At 34.4% G+C, this 25,736-nt stretch overlaps 2 protein-coding genes across 4 annotated transcripts in view; one reads left to right on the forward strand and one right to left on the reverse strand.

Annotated features, from left to right (window-relative positions):
- The window catches only part of RHOQ (ras homolog family member Q), a 40,937-nt gene extending 33,877 nt beyond the window's left edge, over positions 1 to 7,060 (forward strand). Inside the window, exons 3-5 of the mRNA XM_004447334.5 lie at positions 1,180 to 1,344; positions 1,640 to 1,735; positions 3,769 to 7,060. Of these exons, the coding sequence (XP_004447391.2) occupies positions 1,180 to 1,344; positions 1,640 to 1,735; positions 3,769 to 3,924 (417 nt within the window). The 3' untranslated portion in view covers positions 3,925 to 7,060. The remainder of the gene's footprint in view (positions 1 to 1,179; positions 1,345 to 1,639; positions 1,736 to 3,768) is intronic.
- Positions 4,131 to 25,736, reverse strand: part of PIGF (phosphatidylinositol glycan anchor biosynthesis class F) — a 32,786-nt gene continuing 11,180 nt past the window's right edge. For 2 of the 3 annotated variants that reach the window (XM_058278499.2, XM_058278498.2), the window contains exons 5-7: positions 16,716 to 16,824; positions 15,608 to 15,700; positions 4,131 to 4,445 (exon numbers count right to left, since the gene is read on the reverse strand). In XM_058278499.2, coding sequence (XP_058134482.1) covers positions 4,332 to 4,445; positions 15,608 to 15,700; positions 16,716 to 16,824 — 316 coding nt within the window. In that variant the 3' untranslated portion in view covers positions 4,131 to 4,331. The remainder of the gene's footprint in view (positions 4,446 to 15,607; positions 15,701 to 16,715; positions 16,825 to 25,736) is intronic. The other variant, XM_071208803.1, reaches the window with a different exon arrangement.

A 25,736-nucleotide genomic window follows, 5' to 3' on the forward strand; every position in this document is an offset into this window, starting at 1 on the left:
GACCCGTGTGATGAGCTGGCCCATGTGCAGTGCTGATTCGCACAAGGAGTGCCCTGCCACGCAGGGGTGTCCCCCACATAGGGGAGCCCTACGTGCAAGGAGTGCACCCCATAAGGAGAGCCGCCCAGTGTGAAAAAAGTGCAGTCTGCCTAGGAATGGCGCTGCACACACGGAAAGCTGACGCAGCAAGATGACGCAACAAAAACGAGACAGATTCTGGATGCCGCTGACAAGAATACAAATGGACACAGAAAAACACGCAGCAAATGGACACAGAGAGCACACAACGGGCGGCGGGGGAAGCGGAGAGAAATAAAAAATCTTAAAAAAAGAAAAAAATGATAGTTCTGATCTGGAAAAATCTCCAAGACATACTGTCAAAAGAACTACATATGTTTGCCTAATTTCATGTATGTACAGATGTATGAATATGTACAGTTGCAAGTATTTATGTATGTAGATAAGGAGCTGAAAGTATTCACATGAAAGCTACATTGAGAAAGAGAATGGAAATAGGGGAGGAAAAAGGATTTTCTTGTTTTTACTGTATATGTTTCTATCCTTAAATTTTCACACTCACACATAATTAAGAAAACTATATGAACAGGAAAGCACAGATTTAGATCTCTGGGAACTCTGGAGTAAAAGTGCCAGGGTTTGAATCTCAGCCTACTTACTGGCTGTGCATTCTTAGACTTGTTTTTTAACTTCCGTGCCTCAGTTTATTCAAATAGAAAATAGGGATAATGGTACTTTCATCATACAATTGTTGCAGAGATTAAATAAGGAATACATGGAAGAGCATATAGATTAGCATCTGACATAGTAAACATTCAACAAGTCAGTTATTTTAATTTATTATACTTAGCATCTAAATTAATTCTTTGTGGAAACTCTCTTCAGTTAAAAACATTTCTAGGGATGGCTTTAGTAATCGTAATGTATTATATTTTCTCACTGTTCCATCATAATGGTTAATGATCCTGTCGTATTTGTACCCCACTGGTGTTCAGAACTTCCAATGGAACTGCAACAAAGACAAAAAGAATAATCCTGTTTTATGTAGAGTGCTCAACATTCAGTTTGTGGAATGGTCTTGAATTTGCTTCTTTATGTATATATTATTATTAAATATAGAAATGTAAGCTGTGAGTAATGAGGTTTTTCTTTCTCCCTTAGGAAGACTATGACCGTCTGAGGCCTTTATCTTATCCCATGACTGATGTCTTCCTTATATGCTTCTCTGTGGTAAATCCAGCCTCATTTCAAAACGTGAAGGAGGAGTGGGTACCAGAGCTTAAGGAATATGCACCAAATGTACCCTTTTTATTAATAGGAACTCAGGTATGTCTGGTTGCCATTTAAGAAGAATAATCTCTGTGACCTATCTCAGGGTGTTGCTTTCACATAAATGGTCCTAAGATTTAGCAAATGATACAAGGGTTTGATTTCTGATGCAAATTAATAATTTCTATAGTATTTTTAAAAGTAATGCCAAAAGAAAGCAAATATATTTGTTAATTTAAAAAATTAAGTTCCTTTAATTTAAAAATTTTTATATGAGATTAAATGGGACTACACACTTTGATTTTTCTCTAGAGGCTTGTAATATTATGGGGCATTTTTTGAACTTTCTTAGATTGATCTCCGAGATGACCCCAAAACTTTAGCAAGACTGAATGATATGAAAGAAAAACCTATATGTGTGGAACAAGGACAGAAACTAGCAAAAGAGGTAATGGAACATTTACAGAATTTAAAAATAAATGTAAAAGAGGGTAACATAATAACAGAAGCTTAACATTTATTGTGCATTTACTGTATGTCAGGCACTGTGCTGAGTGCTTTCCATGCAAAATCTCATTTAATCCTTGCACTGACTCAGTGAGGTAGGCCTGGCTAATTCTCCACTTTACAGAAAAAGAAATAGTTCTTGGAGAGGTCAGGTAACTTGCCCAAGGCCCCACAGGTAACAGATGGCAGATCTGGGTTTCAATCTAAGTCCTGACCCTAGTACTGTGTATTATTTAAAAATATAGCACACCATACCAACATGTGCCTACAAGAATAATGCTTTTTTGAATTTTAATTCAAGCTCATGGACCCCTTTTTAAGAACCCCTGTGCTAAGGGCTTCTTAATCACTTAAGCATTTGACTGCATCAAATCCGGCTATCTTCAGTTAAGAATCATAGGATTATTATAGAGGTAGTGGGGTGGATTGGATGCCAATTTAAATCTGAGGTTAAAAACAAAAAATGATGGCTAGGCTGAAAAAAAAAATGTCTTGCCACATACTTGTGTATCTGGGCTTGAGCAAGAAGAGGACAAACCAGAACAGAGACCTGAAAGCAGAAAGTAGGGATGATATCTAAAAGTACTGTTGTGGACGGGAAACAAATGGCTATGAGCTGAGGGTAAATTCTGGAAACAGAATTAGCTCTAGGGTTAGTAAGGTTAGAATCTAGAAATTAACTCAGTTATGAAAAGGAGAGACGGTGAAGGGTGGGAGGGAGGAAGGGAGGGGTGAGGAAGTACAGACTTAACTACATTCGGCTCTCTTAAGAAGTTAAGGCAGCTTGATAGGGAGCTTACACTGTCTCTTTGCCAGTTAAATACTTAAAGAAAAACCTATAGTTTACCAGATCATGTTCATTCATCTCCACAAAATGGCCAAATTGGAGCATGTCTTCTACTTATTACCAGGAAAAAAGAAATGTGTTCAATTTTCTTCTAATTTTTTATAAAGGATAGAAAATATTAGCATTCTAAAAAATACCTAACAGTGGTGTGTTTAATACTTTTTAATTTATATCCTTCCTCACCCCTTAAGCCAGCTTGACCTGTTTGTTTTTCTCCATTTGACCCTAACATTATTGAATTCTTTTTTAAAAATGTTGTGACTTTAATAGGACTTTTGTGGAAACAGAATCTAGTAAGGTCTTTTTCAGCATGCAGTCAGGAGACAGAAACAAGAAAAATTTTTGGAAAGCAATTTTCCTAAAGCAAAAGATAAATGACTTCACTATTGAATTACTTTAGAAATTCTATGTATTCTATGTATTCAATTTTGTAATCTTGGGGAGAGGAGGACTTTCGAAACTATCATAAAAGCAAAAGTCCTAAAGGACAATACTGATGATTTAACTACATTAAATTTTAATACCACATTAAATGCGCAGAAAAAGTCATACAACAAACTTGACATGTGTGGCAGAAAAATGGGTTATTATCCTTAGTATACAGGAACCTATTGTATATGAATTAATCAGAAAAAAGAGATATACCTTGATAGAAAAATGGGATAAGAACACCAGTGGAAACTTTGTAAAAAAAATGGAAATTGCCACTCAAGATAGGAAATATATTCCAACTCATTAGTAGTCAAATAAACTATAACTTCAGTTTTCACCTATAAAATTGGCAAAAAATGAGAAATTAACTATAATACTGTTGCCAATGGAAATGGGCACTCCACTGTACTGTTGAGTGAAAGCAATTTTGACAAGCATTTTGGCAGTATACAAAAATCATATTATGCAAACTTTTTGATCAAGCAATTCCACATCTAGGAATTTTATCATAGAAAAATTTTTGTCTGGAAGGATATATACACTAGTATTTTAACAGCCATTTCTGAATATTATGAATATGGATGATTTTATTCTTTTTCTATAATCTGTATAATTTTCTTATAATGGTGTGTTTGTGTCATACCAGTTGTGTAAAAAAGATTTTATATGTTTGTGATTTTTTTTCTCCTTCCCAGATAGGCGCATGCTGCTATGTGGAATGTTCAGCTTTAACCCAAAAGGGATTGAAGACTGTTTTTGATGAGGCTATCATAGCCATTTTAACTCCAAAGAAACACACAGTAAAAAAAAGAATAGGCTCAAGATGTATAAACTGTTGTTTGATTACGTGAGAAAACATCTTCAGTGGCCAAGGAAACTGTCTATTTCTCTCAGAAAGCATATAAATGCTACAGTTACAACCAGACCTCTTCTAGATAATGAAGCAGTTTAAAACTTGGGGGAAGGAAAAACAACAAGAAACTGCCCTCAGAATTCTATATAGTTAAGAATGTTTCTTAAAGGTCCAAGAAGCAGCAAACAGCATCTGAAGCCACAATCTATTATAAATACTTTATTTCACCTAGAAGACACAATCTCTCAGGGGTTTCATAGTTTAAAAAGCTACAATTCACATCATATTGTAACTATATAAAAAAAAAACAGTGCTGTAAATGGAACTGCTTGGCTTTGACTATACACATTTCTGCACAGTCTTTATGGAATCTGCACAAAGAATTATCTTCTCCCTTTGCTCCAACTAATTGTTCTTGTATGTAAGTTGCTTTCTATTCCAGTATATCCAGAGTGGTGAAATAATAAGGCCAGCCACATAGCCAAAGGTCGCTCCAAGTGTACAGGAGATGGGCCACACCTGAGGAGAGAATGTATGAGATAAAATAAGAGCAAATGTTTTATTATTACGTGAGCACAAGTGTAACCTAAATATTTCTATATTGAAGCTTAATGTGCTTTCTTAAAGAATGCCAAATGTGTAACAAGATCATAACTGCATTTACCATGAAAACTAAAAATGTACACATTTTAGTTAATATGCATTAAACCGTAACAATGCTTCTGGCAACTGTAGATTTAGTTTGATGCTCCCCAAATTGCATGGGAGACATGCTGAACTTACAAATTAAAATTTTGGGTCAGACTTTGGCATGACCCTGGCTCGATTTAGCTCTCTGATCTAGTTGATAATTTTTTTTTTAATTCCCACATTGGCTGTGTACATCAAGTGAAATGAGAAGTGTGTATGCTGCTCAAACTACAAAAAAAACTTTCTTTAAATTCTGTTAAAGAGTAAAGACGTACAACACAAGCATGTTTCATGGAACTTAAAACAGAGCTGCTCCTTCCATAGTAAAACTGATGTTACTTTTCAGATGTAGATATTGGAACCATAACAACTTAAAGAACTACAACTCATATACACACCTAGAATGTAAGCTAAGCTATATACTGGCTTCCAAATACCCATTTTCTTCAGCTATATACCAATTCACAATATTACATCAAGCCAGAAGTAAATAATGTCATTTTTTTTTTCATCCATGAGCTCTGCATGTTGGTACTAGGTGAAAGGCTCTGCTTAAAAAAAAAAAAAGGAGACAATATGTTCATGTTCATCTGTGAAGCTTATTTGGTATGTTGGAACCATTTCTAATTTTTCTCTGTAGGCACAGGCCATGACACGGTGTCAGAGATGAACCTTATTACTAGTTCTATTACCTAATGAAGCTTCCTTGTCTGGTTTACTGTAGATCTGCCTTATTCTGAATGCCATGCAACAGACAACAGTGTTGTAATACAAAGCTTCAGTTTGAACAAATTAATGCAGTTTTATAGAGAAGCTTTATCTAATCCATGAAATTTTTCCAGCCTTTCCTACATTTAAACTTGCTGTTACCTAAATTATGATTTATGTCTTTGGTAGGCTTCTGTTAATTTCCATGACTTGCTCTAGCTATGTCTACTGCACAGATTGGGTAATAGAACACTAAACTTTTATACTTGAAAATGACAGCCTTAAATGTTCATGTCAGTTATAAGTATAGGAATGTACTGTCTTTCTTGTATGTGAGCTTTGTAGAGATTTTTAAGAATATAAGCGTCATCTTCCCTATTGAAGAATGGAGAGCCTACTGGATCACTAGTCAGAAGCTTTCTCTATGAACTGGACATCGGATGTCTTCCTTCTCCTAAGAAGTGGTGGTCCACATTAAGTATCATGGCCTTATGTATGCTCAAACAGAATCTTATGTAACTTTCTTATTTAGTTGTGATCTGCTGTTTTTAGATAGAATTGAAAGGAATTGTATAAATCAATGAATATCAGTTAAGTTGTCCAACACATGATATAAAGGAAATAAGTGAGACAGTAAAGTATTATATACATTTCTTGCTTGCCTTTGGGGATTTGATGGGGGCTCCCCCCTTCTTCCCCCCAATTCACATCTCTGAAACTTGGTTTACTAGCCAATGAAAGTTAAAATCTAGAATTTGTCCTGTTCTAAGAGAACTGGACTAGACTTTGGAAACAAACTCTGATGTCACCTGTTTCTTGACTGGGCCTCAATTTCCTTATCTCTAAAATATGGAAAGTACAAGAGATGAGCTCTAAGTTTCTCCCATTTATCAACTCTTATGATGTTCCTCTTTCTTATTAGCAATAATCATTGTTGGACATTACTTTTTCAGCTTCACATTCTTGAGACGGTAAAACCCATGTACATAGATCATTAGAACTCTAAGCAAAGATGATTGTATCATCGGAACCTGCGGTGCCTTAGGTACTCTACTGACCTTGATGGGGTTTGGAGTTTCCCATTGCTTTTTAAGAGCTTTTTAATTGCTTTGGCTCTTTTACTATTTCTTTTTGCAAAATTCTTCCTGCTACTTTAACTAAAAACCAAAGATTTGTTTTCTATTCATAAGCAGATTGTAGAAAGAAAGATTGCCTTATTTTCAGAAGCACTCCATTAAAGGCTTAGGTTTCCATAGAAACTCAGAATAATCACTGAAACGACTAGTTCAAACTAGTGAAACAGAGAAATAAAATACTTAGAAATATTTTTGACATGCCTTTTGCTAGCAAATGCAAATACACTGCTTCAAATAAGGTCATGTATTAATGAACTCAAATTTATAGTTAATTTTTTGCATGTAGAAAATTAGTTCTAAAATTCTTAAAAATAATTTAGGAAGTCCCTGAAATTGAATACTTTCCTAACTTTTACCCTCATTCTCTTTCTAAAGGTACAATTAAGTTAGCCTGTGCTGAATTATCAAATTTTATTAAGTGGAATCTGAATTCATGCTTTTTGTTCTGAATTAGTTATTTTAGACACGGCTTCCATTTGCTTTTTAATTATTAATTTAAATTGAATACCAGTTTGGTGGTTGTTGGTTTTTAAGTGATTGTTACTTTAACAGTGTCCCATCTTAACATGGGGTTACAAATAAAATAATATGCATAGTTTACTATTTATGTAAAGCACTGAACTTCTTACCTTGGTTTTTTATAGTTCACACCCTATGTAAACACTTGGGATAATATTTTTCCCTGGTTTTCACGTGCTATAAGTCTACCTATCATCAGCAAAGGGTGAGCATCTGCACTTTGTTAAAGAGAACCCTTTCAAAGTATAGGGAGAATAATTCCTCATGCATCCCTGCAAAATTGCAACCTGGGTTACTAAATTCTATTTTAATCACTTTGTAATTTCAATATAGCTTCTTCCTACTTTGTTACCAAACACATACACATTCACACACATTCTTTTAACAGCTGCCACACTTTACCACCAAGAGAATGCCAAAAATTAAATAAATGTTGATTAAAAATTTTTTTCAAAGCAGGTTAAAGCTTAGAACAGTTGCTTTTCAATGCCACACAACTCTCCAGAAATCTATGCCATCAGCAATAAAAATATTGGGCTGGCTTGTAAGACTTTTAGTGATGGACCAGGCTTTGTACTTACAGGAGAACCTCCTTGACTGTCCTAACATAAGCAGTCCTTAATGTAAGGTAGTAATTTTTAAACAAGAATTTCTCTATATTATGGTAATTTTACTGGTTTTTGTAGATCAAGATAGGGAGTGACAAAAGGAGAATTGACAGGAGATGGGAGAGTTTTTTCACTAATAAGCACTCCTCAAGTAATTTCATACTACTTTCCTTATCATTGCTTTAATTTTTTTTTAAACTACACTATGGCAGTAGAATTCATATTGACTTGTCAAACAATCCTAGTTTCATTATTTTCATAATTATACCTTAATATTTTTCGTTTAAAACTATTTCCTTATCTCACATGTAGAAATGTTTCTATTTAGCATTCTTTATGGCACAGAGAGGATTTTTAAAAACATGGTATCATCTCTTCAACAGATAATTCAGTGAGTCACTATAAACGTTTCTCCAAATTATGGTAATCTGAGATGGCTATATATAATTATCTTTCTTTGTTTAAGAAAAAACAAAAACCTTAGAACAAAGACATTCATGTAAAGGAAGTCGTTCACAAGCATTTGCCACCAAAACGACAGTCTTGCTTTTTACTCAATTTTGAAGAAATAGCCTCTGTTGCATAACAAAATATATTACAATGCAAGTGGGCAAAATTACTAAGATTACCAGTAAAAAGAAAATCTATTAAAAAATGAGTAATTACGTCATGTGAAAAAAATCTTATTTAGAGTACTGTAATTATCCATTCCTTCCTCTAAATCATATAACTCCAAATTATAAATATTTCATCACTTAATCCAAAAGAGGTCAGTATTCTCTTAAAATAATCAACATTAATAAAGGTCTTAAATTACATAACATAGGGTCTGGTACATGGTACCAGTGGTAAGTTCTATTTCTCTCAAAACAAATTTTAAAGTAAGAACGATATAAACTGCTTTTTCTACTAAAAACATCAGTATTATTGCTAGTTGAAGAACATTCAAAATTATACAACCTTACGTCCACCTGAAAACCACATTGCTCTCTTCTTATCAGGTATTATTTACTATAGAATTCTGCTTACATCTTAGGAAAGGACAATGAAAATATGTACTGCTTGATATTTTTCATTACATGACCTAAGCAGTATAGAATAATGACTTAGAACATCAATTTTCATGTTAGACTGGACTTGAGTCTTGGCTCTGCCATTTATTAAATATGTTACCTTTTTCTGTGCCTTGGTTTCCTCACCTGCAAAATAAGTGTAATAAAACTCAACTCAAGGGTTGTTATAATTATTAAATGAGAAAATGTACTATGTAGTACTTAGCACAGTAACTGGCATATAGTACAAGTAACGAATTCATGTGAACTAATTGAGAATAATCTTTATTCATATTCCTAGTAGGCACATATAAAATAAATTGCCATTACAATCTAGAGCAACACCATTCCCCAAATTACAACTTCTAAAGCTATTCCTACTTTTAAAAAATGTGCTCAAATTTTCTATAAGTATTTTTAAAATATTTCTTAGAAACTACCTCTTAACAGAATACCTGTTCCTTCCTTGTCAGGCATGACCCTCAGATATATAAAATATTTTAAAGATCTATTTCAATAATGTAGATGGCATTTGTTTGTGATTTGAGAGTAAATACAGTTTAAATACATTTCGATTTCAATATGCACAGTATTTCCTAGGTTCCTTTAACCTTCGTTCAGTGAAAATAGATTATTTTAAACTTGTAATGTCTTAAATTAAATCCACAAGTTCTTATATGCCACGTAACAGCTACTTTGGCATTTTAGTACTGACTTTGGCCGCGCTTACAAGCTACTTTAGGTTTCCTAAAATGATCATGTATTTGAAATTAGATAATGATCATTTATTTGAAATTAATTTAATATGCTTAACAAAAGTTTTAAAATAATTATACTAAAATATTAAGCTACTTCCTAAAACACTTCAAATTTTATTTGGGAGCATTACTTCGTTTTTCTTGGAAGCTGCATGGGGTAGCAGAGTCAGAATGATCTGAGCTCTGGGTCCAATTCAGCCACTTACTGGCCTTATGACCTTGGCCAGGGCACCTAACAGGTGAGCCTCAGTTTCTTAATTTATAAAACAGTGACAATAGTAGTTAATGTACTTAAAACACAGGAGTGTTGTATTAAATGAGGTAATATTTTAAAATGTGTTATAAAATCTGTAAAGTATAATTTTATATATTGCATATTTTAACTTGAAAAAATTAAACATGATTACTACTATAAACTATTTCTTAGGTAAATGCCTATTGCTAGGTAATAATTAGAACCAGCAGTTTAGAGTAGGAAGTTCATAAGCAATTTTACACTGTGCTGGAGGAACTGTTCCCTTACCTTTGTAATGTAATCATCATTAATGCATGTTATTCTCCGCACGAAATGTCTAGGGAATATAAAGCGTACAAGAGAAAGCCCTCAGGAACTATACTGGTATTATATTAACTATTTGTAGCTTTACCTCAGAAGTGGAAAAATGAGTCCCTATTCCTTGCTATCATTTTTCATAAATTTTAAGAAGCCAACTAAGTATAGATAATTGGTTTTAAACTAGGCACTGGTAGACATCTATCTCCTTTTAAAATTGTAATATTACTGATTCCATTCATTCAAAAATTATTTATTGAGCCCTAGGATAAACTAAGCAGTCAAACTAAGATTAAACTATTTAATTTTAGAGACTAAGTTTAGTATCAAAAATTCTTAAAAAATACATGTTCTGATATAATACAGAAAATGACTTAAAACTTTTGTAATGGTATATGCCATCACAGATATCATAGGGAAACTGACCTATCTGCAGATCAGAATACCTCATAACCATTAGGATTACTGGCTCTCCAGATAAGAAAGAAGATAAAACCAGGGAACTTGTTCTAAATTTCTCATAAGCTACCTTTTAAAATGTGTTTTAATTTTTTGCTTACCACAAAATTGCACTTGCTTGACTAGTAGAATTTATCTTTCAAAACCTGCTGACATTTCTACTGGTTTTAATTCATTTATTTTTTTGCTTCTGAATTTGGTCTTAAGTGATGTGCTTTTTCCAATTAGATGTTCCTAAAGCAAATGCTATTTTCTGACACAGGAATATATGTACAGATGAATTTACTGGTCTGGATAAATTTTTCCAATAGTAAATCTGCATTGATCTGTGGATACTCTGACCTACTCCTAATAGGACAAGAGCACAGATTTAGTAAGTTATTTGAGGAGAGGTGTGTAGTCTATGGTCTGGAACTGCTTGGCAAATTGATGCTAAGTGATTCTTACTAGGAGTCAGGCAGAGTGAGCCTGGCTACACTGTCCTGTCTCAGGACTGCCTTGCTAGCAGAGCATCTTCAGCATGACTGGCCTACAGTGGGCTCTTGTCAATTAAGTGTTCCCGTCATGTGTGTGTATGTGGTTTTTTGGTTTTGTTTTTTTCATGCTAAAACCTATAAATCATGTTCGTATAAATCAGAATTTTGTATTTGGGTCTATAAAACATGGTATAATTGGTACAAAGAAAACAAAAAAACATGCAACTCTTCAATTCCATAATCTTAGTTTTAGCCCTCACTCCAGCTTTATTTGCAGTAATACAAATAAACTTATAAATATACACTTATGAGATCATAAGGATTTTAAGTGTTATAATCCTGAAGATCTCTAGCTTTAATTTATCTAAGAAGTATCTGTGGCATTTGTGACTTTAGAAAATGAATAAATGTTTCACAAATAGTAAATTTTAACCAGCTAAAACTGGAGAAAGCAGAGGACTTAAATATAAGAAATAAATCATTTATCTGGTTTCTGGTGGGGATAAATACAAATACTTTTAAATAATTTTTAATTGTCTTAAAGAAAATCCCATGTCTAAAATTCACGTTTCAAACTCAATTGTTTAAAATACTTTATTATTAAATCAATTTTGTTTTTTAACTTCGTAAGAAATCAGTCATAGAATTTTATGCTTAGAAGAGATTTGATTTTCTTGTTCAATTCATTTTGGAGATAGTGGCAATGAAGTCCAAAGTTTAAAGGTTTTTTGTGGGGTTTTTTGCAGGTTTTCTAGGCACAGAAGCATTGCAAATATTCTGAAATGTCACATAGGTTTGAAAATTATGTGAAATTTAAATGTTCTAAATTGGTATAACCAGATATCAGAGAAAAAAATGAATGTGCTGGCCCACCCTACCTACTAACTGAAAGAGTGCTGGGCAGAAAGAATAAAACAAGCTGAGACAGTGAAGACTTTTTTTCCTCTAACACATAGGAACTCAAAAAATGGAATTTGCATTTTTCTAATACTAAGAATATAATCATTAAACTCCTTTTATAGATAACAAATGTCTGTAACCTCAATTAAGCAGAAATGATGTGTCAGATGCTGAATTAAGAATTTTTAAAGGATTATATTTAATCGTCACTGACAAGTGGCAAAGCCAGGATTTGAATCCAGGATTCTGGCACCAGAATCTTTATCTTCATGTTACCTATCAATAAAATGTGGATTTTAAATCTTTATGGCCAGTTTCCTTTGCTCAAAATAACCAATAACATTTCATTTCCCACTAATTTTTTATTACATGAAATACTAGCCCATGTTTAATAAAGAAAATGAGCATATTTTCCAGATGAAAATCTCACAACTACCTATTCTACACAATATTTTGGGCTAATTAAATCTGAATCTAAATCTAAATCACAATCTGAATCTAAATTATTGTTATCAAATAATTGAATTTCAGACCTGGGTGATATTTAAGTATCTCTTACACTCACACAGATTATATGCTTTGTACATAGTAAGAACTCAACAAATATTTGATTATTCAGCCATACCAGATAAAGAATTGAATTACAATGGACAAAAGTTTCCTTTCCAAATATTTATTTTTTTAGTAACTATAAGTTTTCCATGGGAATAGAGAGAGAGTGGATTATAGGTGATTCAAATGTTTACTTTCTTGTTAGTAGTTAAAGGCAAATAATTAAAGCAGGAAAAGCAAGATGATTTTCAAGTACTTAAAAAAAAAAAAAGACCAACACTGTAGTAAGTAGCCATCCTACCATATTTCCTTGAATAAAATCCCCTTGCTGCCTTCTCCAAAAAGACTTCCTCTAACTATAAGGATGCTTACCATCTCTTCACCTGTCACTGAAATTATTTAAAATTCATATTAAATGAAAAGCATCTTTTTTCACTGAGACCATATTTTCAGTACACCTTTCCAGTTGTTCAGTGAAGAAACAAAAACATAAATATGCTGGAAATTGCCCATCAGTATTCATATCATTATAGTATTATGTTTGTTCTCAGGCACATTTTATAAAGTCAGATTTGAGAACCAAGTAGAGAAAATTGAACTAAAACATGTAAAAGCTTTTGGGGGATTTTGTGTGTGCATGTTTTCTTGTTTGCTTTTTGAGGTCCTGGGGGCTAGGAATTGAACCTGAGACCTTGTATTGTGGAAAGCTGGCACTCAACCACTGAGCCACATTGGTTCCCGAGTTGGTTTTTTCATTTGTTTTGCTTGTTGTTTGGTTTTGTTTTTTTTTTAGGAGGCAGCCGAAATGAACCTGGGACCTCCCATGTGGGAGGCAGGTGCTCAACCACTCAAGCCACATCTGTTCCCTGAGCATGTGTTTTAAAACAAGGTATAATTGCTTAACCAGATACCTTGTTTCTCTGACTAGAATAGAAATAAAACCAGGTCACAATCCAGAAAACACTTGCTTTACCACAAACTTATCAAATCGGAACTGACCTAGAAAGAGCAAAAACTAAATTTTTTTTTTTAAGATTTATTTTTTATTTCTCTCCTCCCCCTCCCCATTGTCTGCTCTCTGTGTCCATTTGCTCTGTGTTCTACTGTGTCTACTTGCATTCTTGTCAGCAGCTCTGGGAATCCATGTCTCTCTCTGCTCAAAATCTTGCTGCATCAGCTCTCCATGTGTGCGGTGCTGGGCAGGCTGTGCTTTTTTCACACGGGGCGGCTCTCCTTATGGGGTGCACTCCTTGCGCGTGGGGCTCCCCTACGTGGGAGACACCCCTGCGTGGCACGGCACTCCTTGCGCACATCAGCACTGCGCATGGGCCAGCTCACCACACGGGTCAGGAGGCCCGGGGTTTGAACCCTGGACCTCCACATGGTAGACGGATGCTCTACCAGTTGAGCCAAATTCGCTTCCCTAAATTCTTTTCTTAATACATGTATGTTTTAGACAGTAAAGTATATGCAGTATCTTTTCATGCAACTGTGCTCCAGAAAAATCGTGATTTTGAGGAAATGCCCTATTCCCTTACCTGGTTAATTGCCTCTCTGGCAGATTCAGTCAGCATCATGAGCCACACCGAGTACTTATTCTAACTACTGAATTGTTAGAATTATTAAAAAATAACTAACAAGAAGCAAACAAACTTTTTTGGCTGAAAATAAAAAGTAGAAAAAAGTAAAACCTCATCATTCCTCTAGTTTATTAGTAAAACTGCTAAAGGGGAGAGGGTCAGGTAATTATTATTTAAATATTATTAATTTTATATTCTATCATTGTACCAACAAATACATATAAATCGAAAGGATTATAGTGAATAGGTGGATTGTTAACTTGGCACACACTAAAAACAACCCAGCAATAAAAATAATTAAACACCCAGTAATATTCCAGTAGAAGGAATATTCTTAATGAAGACCAATATTTGTTACATATTTTAATTAGCTAGAAAATCTTTCTTTTAAAGTCAATAATTCAAATGGAAACTTTATATTAATTTTTAAAGTCTGGTACTTTAAATGGGATCCAGCTTGCCCCTTACTGTAATTAAATTCCAGATCTGGAGGATATTTAAGTATCTGTCATACTCTGAGTAGAAAAAAATACTAGTCAGTAGCTAAAAGCCTAAACAGTTTCCCCAATGGATAATTGAACTGTAAAAATTAACATGTATTTTCTAAGTGAACCTAAACCCAGATTTTACAAAGCATGTCTACTCCCCATAATGTTTTTACTTCTGCACTCTTTTAAACAGAGTAGATAAATGCATGTAAATTATCAAACTTCTATCCATACACAAACTGTACGTTAATTATATATATTTTAGCATCTCATTAAAGCTGATGACCCATGGCGCTTTATATATCAATACTTTGTTATACTAGATTTAATTGCATCTATCTGAAAGAAATACTACAGCTAAACCCAAATTTTCTGCTTTTACTTTTCAACGATTTTAAGTGTCCTTCTCCAAATTAGAAATCACTGACACTTTTTAGATGAAATTAAGCATAGACAGGTGGCAACTTGAGTAAAGAATCCCTACCTCCCAATGATCACCGAAATGCCCAAGGAAATATAAAGTAAGGAAGGCTTTATTACCACTATAACTTTGGGAAGATTTCCAGTGACACCACACACCCCAAACCTCCAGGTATTTCTATGACATATCTCATGAAGAACAAATGTAAGGAAGGGTAAATCACTGGACTTTGTAAAAGAACAACTGGGATATACTTCACCTGACTGAAAGCATGAAGAATGGACCTAAGGTAGGCAGTTAAATGTGAGACACATAATTCAGATTCCACAAAAGTCTTCGGCAAGTGAGGGATGCATCAAAAGTTTAGCCCAGCCATTCATTACCTAGGAATTTACACTAACAAGCTAATTGGACAAATCAGCAAAGATGGCAATTTAAGGATGATAATCAACATAATGTTTAGATAGTGAAACCTGGAAATAATCTAAATATCCATTTATAAGAAACTAGTCTACATTATTTTACCCAAATACTGGGATATTACATATATGTAAATTTTCAGTGACATGGAAATCTCTAAAATATACTGTTGAGGGGGGAAAAAGGGAGGTTAAAAATAACATGTATATTATGAATGGAGATATATATATAGAGAAAGATATAAAAATTCTTTACCAAAACACAAATGGGGGTTTGCTTCTAGGTGGTTAGTTATTGGATAACTTTTACTTACTTTATAATTATTAATATTGCTTACATTTCCTAAATAAATGTATACTACCTCTGTTAGAAAAAAACGGGGGAGTGGATGTAGATCAAATGGTTGAGCACCTGCTTCCATGTACAAAGTCCTCGGTTCAATCACCAGTACCTCCTAAAAACAAATAAACGGAAAAGAAAAAACCAAAAAAACTCTCATTGGGTAGCAGATGTAGCTCAGGGGGTGAGTGCCTGCTTCCCATAGTCCCAGGTTCAATCCCAGATACCTCCAAAAAGAAAAAGAAAAAAAAACTCCATTTTGAAAAAAGAAAATTCATTTATTTTTAACAGCAATTCAATTTTGGAGAAATTATCCTAAGAAAATAATTAGAAAAATTCATGAAGATATAGATTCAAAGATGTTTATAATGGTAAAATATTGGCAATAACCTAAATGATCATCAGTAGCAAATTTGTTAATTAGGGAATAGTTATATACTGGCACACTACAAAGAGTCATTAAAAATTAAGATACAGATATACCTATCACCTGCTAGCTCGGTAACCTTGAGAATGTTAACCTCTAGATATCAGATGCCTCAAATGGAGGATAAAAAGAGCACTTACCTGATATGCTTTACCTAGCATTTTAGCTTTATCCTATTTACGATAAGAAACTAAAAACCTGATGTTTGCACACTTCCTCTACAAGCACATATCCCTCTTCAAAAATTACTTTTGCTTTATGCTTTTAAAAAATATTTCAAGATTGGCATTTAATTTGGTCATCAATCAAGTTAAAAAAAAAACATGCATCTAAGACCGCATTGGTAGTAAACTTCAATATTGAAATTAGGGAACCCCTGCAACATCTAGCTTTTTTTTTTTTTCACTCCTATACATGTACACAAAATAAGTTTCTTTATTCATTTGTACATGTAGAAAAAACAGTGCTAGAAAATAGAAAAAGAATTTTCTTCTAATTCTCCCAGCATCCAGGCTCACCCAGATGCCACCTGTGACACTAGGATAGGCCCCAGTAAGAAGCCACCCAGAGTACAGTGAAAGAACGAGGATCCCTACTCAAGCTGAACAACAACAAAAGTTTCTAAGTACATACCAGTTTGCTTCATCAGTTTTACTATTGCTGTATGAACATTTAATCTGTCACTTTAAGTAATGAAACCAACCTGCCATGGTCTTTCCCAATCCAGTGGAATAGGAAGTGCTCCAAGCCATGTTCCTACAAAACTAGAAATTGTAGTGATTTGAAGACTATTCTCCCAAATGGATGTAACTCTGTAAAATGCAAATATTTGAATCATTAGTGGTATAGATCTTAGCTGCTGGAAAATCAAACAAGCAGTACCACAAATTAACAATATATTTTTGCTTATTTTAAGTAAGTACCTCAAATTGATGTAGAGTTAACATGAAATATTAATTGAGAGAAGACATAACTATGTTTTTCAGATAGAAACGTAATACATACACATAGTAAAAGAGGATTTGCTGTCTAGGTAAGTCAGTCTTCCTCTCACCCTATCATCTACTTCTGGTTCCTTTCCTCAGAGACAGCCATGATTACCAAATGACTCCCAGAAATATTTTATGCATGAAGAAATACAAACACACACATACAGTTTTGTTTTGAAATATATATGCATACTTGTATATATGCACACACACAAACATATATATAGGTTTCAAATAAAACTCAAATACATCATGCTATAAACCCAGTTTTGCTTTTTTTGTCTTCTCTTGTATGGCTTTAGCAGTATTCCATTGTTTGGATGGGGCATCATTTATTCAACTAGCTCTTCTTATGATATATTTAATTTAAGCACATTCAACTATATTTATGTGGTGGGGAAAGGGTAGAGAAAGAGAACAACATGTTTCAAAAAGCTAGTGCCTTTGCCTCTCATTCCAATTCAGTAATGAGCATCTTAAGAGCATAAAAGGGAAAGACAGAATTCTGCCACTCTCTGAGCACGTCTTAGTCTGGTCTGCCCTTGCTTTTTCCACCCTTAAGAATTTTCTGTATTTTCCTTACTCTTTTTGCTGGAACTATTATCTTGAACTAATCTTCTAATTCATCCTACCTTTTTACTCCATTTCCCCTACCTTTACCTTTTTTTTTTTTCAAATAAGGGATCTTCTCAACTTTGTCTGCATGTCTGTTGATTTTTTTTCCTATTGTTTTTAATTCCTAAGACGTTCTTGTTTTCTGAATATTCCTCCTTATTGTCTCCTGTTCATGTTTGATGGATGTACTATCTTTTATCTCTTTAAATGTATGTTTTTAAGTTAATTTCTGGTCTTTATATTGCCTTTGTTTTCATTGAATTTCTTTTTTGTCTTGTTTTGTTTTGTTTTGATTTTTGGATTTCATTTTAGCGGTGTCCTTCAAATGTATGGCAATTCTTCATATCAGATTCTATTTAAAAGACTATATATGAAATGTTCAGGATAGACAAATATATAAACAGAAAGGATATTAGTGGTTGCCTTGGGCTGAGAGGTAGGAGGGAAGAATGGAAATGGGGAGTTACAGCTAATAGGTATGAATTTACTCTTGAAGGTAATGAAAATATTCTAAAATTTAATTGTGGTGATGGTTGTGCAACTCTGACTATACTAAAAACTACTGAACTGTAGACAAAATGGGTGAATTTTATGGTACTCAATTATAACAATAGAGCTATTTAAAAACAAAAAATAAGTTGATCAGAAGCTCTCTGTGCATTAGTAGGACTATTCAACTGGTGGGCTTCACTGTACCAAGGACTGGGTAGGGACCCAGCTTTTTCCTTGGAGGACCCCCAATGTCAGTATCCATAGGTTTTTCTCACATCCCATTTCCCTAGAAATATCCCAATATTCTGCCTAGGTATAAGCCTAGGTAGCAGTATTCTGGGATGAGCAGGGGAAAAAGGTGAGGGATACAGTAGGACTCATTGCTCAGTACACAGAATTTCACTTAATCCTTATTCCCTGAAGAGGCTGAACCAAATAGGCTCTTGGTGTGGTGAGCCCCCTTCACAGCCAAATTGAATATTTCCTTCATTTGGTGAAACTGTTTTCTATCCAATCTTTGAATTATTTTTTGTTCTGTATTTTAGGGCCGCTAACTCTTCTTACCTTGCATCTCCTTTCTCTGTATCTATTATCTCTTCTCTAGTTACTTTATTCTCTTCATTGCCCACTGCCCCACCCCTCATTCATTTTGATTAGCTCGAGCCTTTCCTCCATTCTAGAACTTGATTTTCTAACTTGTCTACTATGTCTCTTGATGTTTCTATTTTATGACGTTTAATGGTGTGGTTTGGATTATTGATTTTTTTCATTAACTATACAAATTCCTCCTTTACCTCTTTTTGTTTCATCATCTCATAGGTGAGCTCTTGTTTTATTCGCATCCTTAAAAACATTTTTCTATGGTAAACTACATCAAGTTTTTTGCTTTTTGTTTTTGTTCCTTGGGTAGTATTTTCTTCAAGGCTGGATTCCTTGTCTTCTGCATAACTTTATTACCCCCTATAATGTTTTTAGGGTTGACATGTTATCTTTTCATTTTGCTCATATTTCACGTGGGCAGACTGCCCAGACATAAAAAGTGAATTATCTTTGAAGGTGTCTTCCCATCTTAGCTGTCACCAATTTTTCCTCTCTGAAGCTGCATTTTGAGTACAGGATGTTATATTCCATCCAGTTTTCTGTAGCATGGGGCAGAGGGAAAAAAGGGAGGAATGGAGGCAGGGTAGGGGAAATGCCATCTCTGCTACCCCATCAGTAATATTCAGCTAAAATTTAATAAATGGTGGTTTCATAAACCTTAAAAATTTGTGACCAGTGCTTATGCATCCCATTACAAATCAGATGAATCCACTGTAGCTCTGCCTGCCTCTATGGCAGAACCCCAGTAGGCAGTGGCACTAGTAGATTAATTAAAAAGTTAAGAGCCTATAAGATGGGAAACGGATGTGACTGAACCAATTGGGCTCCATATAGGAGGTCCAGGGTTTGATGCCCACGGCCTCCTGGTGAGGGCAAGCTGACCCTTGCAGCAAGCTAGCCCACGCAGAGTACTTGCCCATGCAGGAATGTCGCCCTGTACAGGAGGGCCACCCTGTGTGGGAATGCCACCCAGTGCGGGAAAGCTGCGCTGTGCAGGAGTGCCGGCCGACGCAGAGAACTGGCACAGGAAGATGACACAACAAGAGACACAAAGGAGAGAAAATTAGAAGATGTAGCAGAACAGGGAGTTGAGGTGGCACAAGAGAGTAATTGCCTCTCTCCCACTCCAGAAAGTCCCAGGATCTGTTCTCGGAGCTGCCTAATGAGAATACAAGCAGACACAGAAGAACACACAACGAATGGACACAAAGAACAGACAACGGAGGGAACAGGGGGAGGGGGAGTGGGGGACCGAAATAAAATGTTTTTTTTTTTTAATTAAAAAAAAAAAAAAGAAAGCCTATAAGAGCATTTCAGGGAAACCAGCACTCTGTTAGTGGGAATACATAGGAACAACTTTGAAAGCAAGTTTGGCAGTGTCTATCAAGTTTTTTAACATCTTTACCCTTTGATTTAGGAATTCTATTCCAAGAATCTGTTCTACAGAAACTCTTGCACATGTATACAAAATTAAATGTTCATAACATTTATAATCATGAGAAAACTGGTAATAACTTTCAGTCGATTAAATAAATCAAGATACATGGAATACTAGTAATACTGATTAATTGTCTAATATTCATTTCATCCTTGATGATTAGACTAATTCAATCATAGTGAGTCTATCCTCTTTCCAATGATTAGTTTAGGAAGCCCAAGGAAGAAAAGTTGCTCACTACCTGCCTGAAGATAAAAACCAGGAGAATGAGTGAGAAGTACAGCCAGCCATATCCTGACTAACTGCATCTAACACAGCCACAACCTCTCTTATGTGAAATAATAATTTCCTTATTGTTAAACTGAAAGTTTTGTGTTACTTATAGATGAAGATATACTAAGGATACTATAAAAGAACAGGTAGATTATACACACATACACAGTTAAATACTCTCCCAATATATTAAGTGGCAGAAAAAAGCAAGTTATCAAACGGACTAGTATAACCACTTTTGTTTTAAAAAATTACATATATGTTATGCATAAGAAAAATCATAATATGAAACATCCATTAATAATGGCTGCCTCTTTAATTGTATTATTAAGATCCTTAATTTTCTTTATTTTTCTATTTGAAATTTTACAATATATTATTTTGTAATAAATAACCAGGATAAAATGAAATGGTTGTGGTGATGAATGCATACATACAAAAAAAGAAATGAAACAGGTAAATTCCTATTAATTCATTTACAACAGCACTGAAATTAGTTTATTCTCATTGTATAGGTTTCCATAATAGTTATCTCAGTTCTATGGGTACTGACTACTTTCTCAGTCAAGCAACATATACATATAGGGCTAAGAATAGAACAATAAATGGCTCACTGTTCTACTGTGAACAAACTTAAAAAATGATAAAGTAATATTACAGAACAATCTTCCTGACAATGAGCTCCAAGTAACGATCCAAATTACCTGATTCCAGTGAAATTCACTGTACCAAATATTAACTGAAATAGACCATTTTGAGTACCTGGCACTTATCAGATACCAGATATAAGTTAACAATTGTGGCTTAGATAGGCTACCACCAAAACAGTGTTCTTTTAGATGGATGTGATCTTCATCACAAAAATCTCTCATTAAAGAAGAGACACCTTACAACTGCTCCTAGTGGCTAAAGATATTTTATAGGATTCTTACATAAACTTTTCCCTTCCCCACTGAATTAAAATTAAAACAAATGCCTTCTACCCCACTAAATCTTTGTGCCCTACTTTTTCTATGAATAAATCCTTGCTGCTTCACTATCTTTTCATTCTTAATGCCCAGCAGTTTTTCAATACAAAATACATCTTAATGAAAAGACAACAACAACAAAAAGGCCTGTTGTTTTATCTACACAAATAGGCTCTACTGAATGTCTTCACCTTGGCAAGGTCACCACAGACTTGTGGTTAGTCCTATTCAGGAACTCTACCTTCAGTTCACCCACTTAAACATTCAAATAAAAGCATAAGAGAACTGATAAATCAAAAAGCAAATTATTAATATTCAATAAAAATATAGGTCTATAGTAGACTATATATAGTACTATATATATATAGACTATATATATAGTAGACTGTTACTTTCCTTTATAAGAAAGCCTAAAAATAATAAAAAGTAATAAACCAGCATCTAGGCAACAAATCGAATTAAACTAGCACAAATTGAGTATATAACAACAAAAAGTTGGCAGAATATTTTAAGAAACAATGATTTTTTACCTTCAAGTTTCTTTACACTAGCATTCTTCCCCCCACCAAATAACCTTAAATTTACTGATAGTAAAAACCTTGTTAAAATAGTATCATTTAATTATGTATGAAATCTCAATAATGAGAAGGGATGAAGTCCGAATGGGTAAGAAAATAAGATGACAACAGCTTTATTCACCAAATTTCAGATGGGAAATTTTATAATAAATGAAAAATAAATATTTATTTTTTAACCAGCAGAAAATAATGTTACTGCAAGAATATGGTTCAGGCTAAAAGTAGAAACAGACTTAAAACAGATTCAGAAAAATGGATACATATTAAATTCATGGTGAGTTACTAAGTGTTTTAGTTTGCCAAGAGTTGCCAAATGCAAAGTACCAGAAATTAGTTGGCTTTTATAATAGGGGTTTTGGGGGTAAAAGCTTACAGCTCTGAGGAGGTAAAATAGCCAAATTAAGGCAACACCAGCAGTGCTTTTTCACCAAATTCAGCTGCCATGTATTGAAGCAAGATAACCACTAATCTCTGCTGTTTGAGGTCAGCTGTGGACAACCAAGCACAGAACTTGTCTCTTTCCAGGCCTCCTATATCAGTCTCAGCTGCTCTACTTTCTTCCTGAGTTCAGCAGTAAGCTATCAGGCACAAAGCAGGGATCGTTTCCTCTTGAGCTGCTCTGTGGGCCCAGCCTCTTGGGGGCTTCGTGCTTAAGCAATCCTGTAGTTCTCTCTCACATGGCAGGATCAAAAATTGTGGCTTCCTTTTCCTGTCAGTGTCTCTCTCTGTGTGTATTAGACCCAACAAGAGGGCTGACACTCAAAATGAATCATGCCCCACTGATGTAGTCCAAGCAAAAGCCCCTTATCAAAGGACCCTCAACAGAATTTAATGCAATCAGAAGGTGTACCCACAGGAATAGATTAGTTTTAAAATTAAAACAAATGCCTAACATAATCTTTCCCTTTTTGGGATTCATAAAATAATCTCAAACTGCCACACTAAAAGAAACTTGGGATAGTTTCTTTCTATCTCTTGCATTTTAAAGCTTGATTTTTTTACAATTTTAAAACCTTAGGATTTTATATATACAGTCAATTGTGCTATAATGCTTGTTTTGAAGATGCAAATTTGTTCCAACTTGATTGATGTATTACGGAAAAATTGCAGCAATTTTGTCTGTGGGAAGCACTAGGTAAACACAGACAAAAAAGATGTACTCAGCTATGTAGATACAAAAAAACCCACACACTCCTCAAAAATCTACTAGCTAATCAAGACAAAGAGGTGCTGGCTCAATGACAGACATATATATCAATGAAACAGAGTCTAGAAATAAAACCATGTATCTATGGTTACTTGATTTTCAACAGGGATGTCAATACCATTTAATAGGGAAAGAATAGTTTTTTCAACAAATGGTGCTGGGACAAATGGACAGCCACATGCAAAAGAATGAAGTTGAACCCTTACCTCACGCCAAATAAAAAAATTCACTAAAATGAATCACAGACCTAAATGTTAGAGCTAAAACTATAAAATTCTTAGAAGAAAACATAGGAGGAAATCTAAATGACTTTGAATTTGACAAAGGATTTTTGTATCTCACATCAAAAGCACAAGTAACAAGAGGAAAAAAACCAGCTAAATTGCACTTCATCAAAATTAAAAACTTCTGTGCTTCAAAAGACACTATAGGGGAGCAGATGTAGCTCAAATGATTGAGTGCCTGCTTCCCATGTATGAGGTCCTGGGTTCAATTCCCAATAGCTCCTAAAAAAAAAGACTATAAAGTAAGTAAAAAGACAACCCACAGAACAGGGAAAAATATTTGCAAATCATATATCTAATAAGGGATTTGTATACAGAACATAAAGAATACTAAAATTCAATAACAAAAAAACCCCAAATAGTACAATTAAAAATGCACAAAGGATCTGAATAGACATTTTTCAAGGAAGATATACAAATGACCAATAAACATAAAACCATGCTCAACATCATTAGTACCAGCAAAAGAGAAAAAACCAGAACAAAATACCACTTCATAACCACTACGATAGCTGTAATCAAAAGGTTAACAAATATTAGCAAGGAAGTGAAGAAATGAGAACACTCATACACTGCTGGTGAGAACATAAAATGGTTTAGAAAAAGAATGTGATAGTTCCTCAAATGATTAAATTTGAGTTACTGTATGACTCAGGAGTTCCATTCTGAGGTATATACTTAAGAGAAATGGAAACGTGTCTACTCAAAAATCTCTGCATAAATGTTTACAGCAACATTATTCATAATAGCCAAAAAGTAATGTCCATCTACAGATGAATGAATAAACAAATATATCAGTCAATGGAATATTATGTGGCAAAAAAAGGACTCAAGTACTGGTACATACTACACATGGATGAACCACAAAAACATTATGCTAAGTGAAAGAAGCCAGTGACAAAAGGCTACATATTGTATGATTTCATTAATATGAAATGTCCAGACTAGGCAAATCTATAGAGACAGAAAGTACACTAGTGGTTGCTCAGGTCTGGGGGTGGGAAAATGAGGATATAAGAGGTAAAAGCTAAATGGTACAGGATTTCTTTTTGAAGTGATGAAAATGTTCTAAAATTGACAGTGGTGATGGCTACACAACTCTGAAGAAACTGAAAACCATTGAATTGTACACTTTTAAAGAGTGAATTGTATGGTATATGAATTATATCTCAGTTAAGTTGCTATATTTAAAAAAACCAAAAAACTACCAGTTATGTCAGTTTATGGGGAGTTATGAATGACACCCATTGACAGCCACATCCACATCTGGTATTAACTTTCCATCAGATTTCAAACAACTCTTGTTGCACCATTTCAAAATAACTCACAAGAGGCAACATTCCCACATCCACTTCCACAAGCAAACTTTGAGACTTTTCCAAGGAAAAGTGCCATATTTGTTTAAGTATTTATATAGTTCTTAATTATTTGACAGAGTTATTTATTAAGTTCCTATTTTTTTAATGTGTCACTGGTAAAGTTTTTGAATGTTATCCCCTAACCCTACCTTTCCCATAAGCCCTGGGGTTTTTATTGCCCAGTTTTGCATAGTACAGTGATTTTTTTGATACAAAGACACATCATAACAGAACTGACTGTAAAACCACTGATGACAATGTCTCCCCCAAATACACCATTAATACTATTACCCAACACAAAATTCAAAGCTGGATAAGCAATCCAAACCAAAAAGGTCTTGAGGATGTAATTATGTTTCAACGGGTTTTCAGTGTTTAAAATTTTCAAACTAAAATACTAAAAGAAATTAATTCCATTTGGGACGCTATGGTACCAATGTGGAAAAAAATTTTCAATTGTTACACTTTTATTTTCTAGAGACTTTATGAACACTAAAAGATAGTTCTGAGTCCCGTCCTGATTAAGATGGCCAAGTGAAACAGTTCAGGGCTCTGCCCCTATCCCCACTTTCCAAAGAAGCTTTGAACAACCAGCAAGAACTGGCAGAAAGATCTTCTCAAAGCTCGAGAAAATAGTTTAAAGGATTGTAGTAACAGGCCCTTAAAAGTCATAGTATCTCCTAGCTGGCCCTTCCCCCACCCCTCAGGGCTTGGCAGCTGATCCTCCCTCCCAGTGTGTGGATTCCTGGTCCAGGTTCTGGAAGAAGAAAATAACCTTTGTGCATATACTGGGATCATGTATGTCTGGCCCACTCTGTCTGCTGGTGATGGTCTAAGGGACTCACTGTCCCAGAACTTGCACTGTATGTGGAAGGCGGCTCACAGAACCCTCCTATAGAATGCTGTGGGAGGGCAGTCAGGT

This window comes from Dasypus novemcinctus, chromosome 17 (genome assembly GCF_030445035.2).
Source record: "Dasypus novemcinctus isolate mDasNov1 chromosome 17, mDasNov1.1.hap2, whole genome shotgun sequence".
Classification (NCBI taxonomy): domain Eukaryota; kingdom Metazoa; phylum Chordata; class Mammalia; order Cingulata; family Dasypodidae; genus Dasypus; species Dasypus novemcinctus.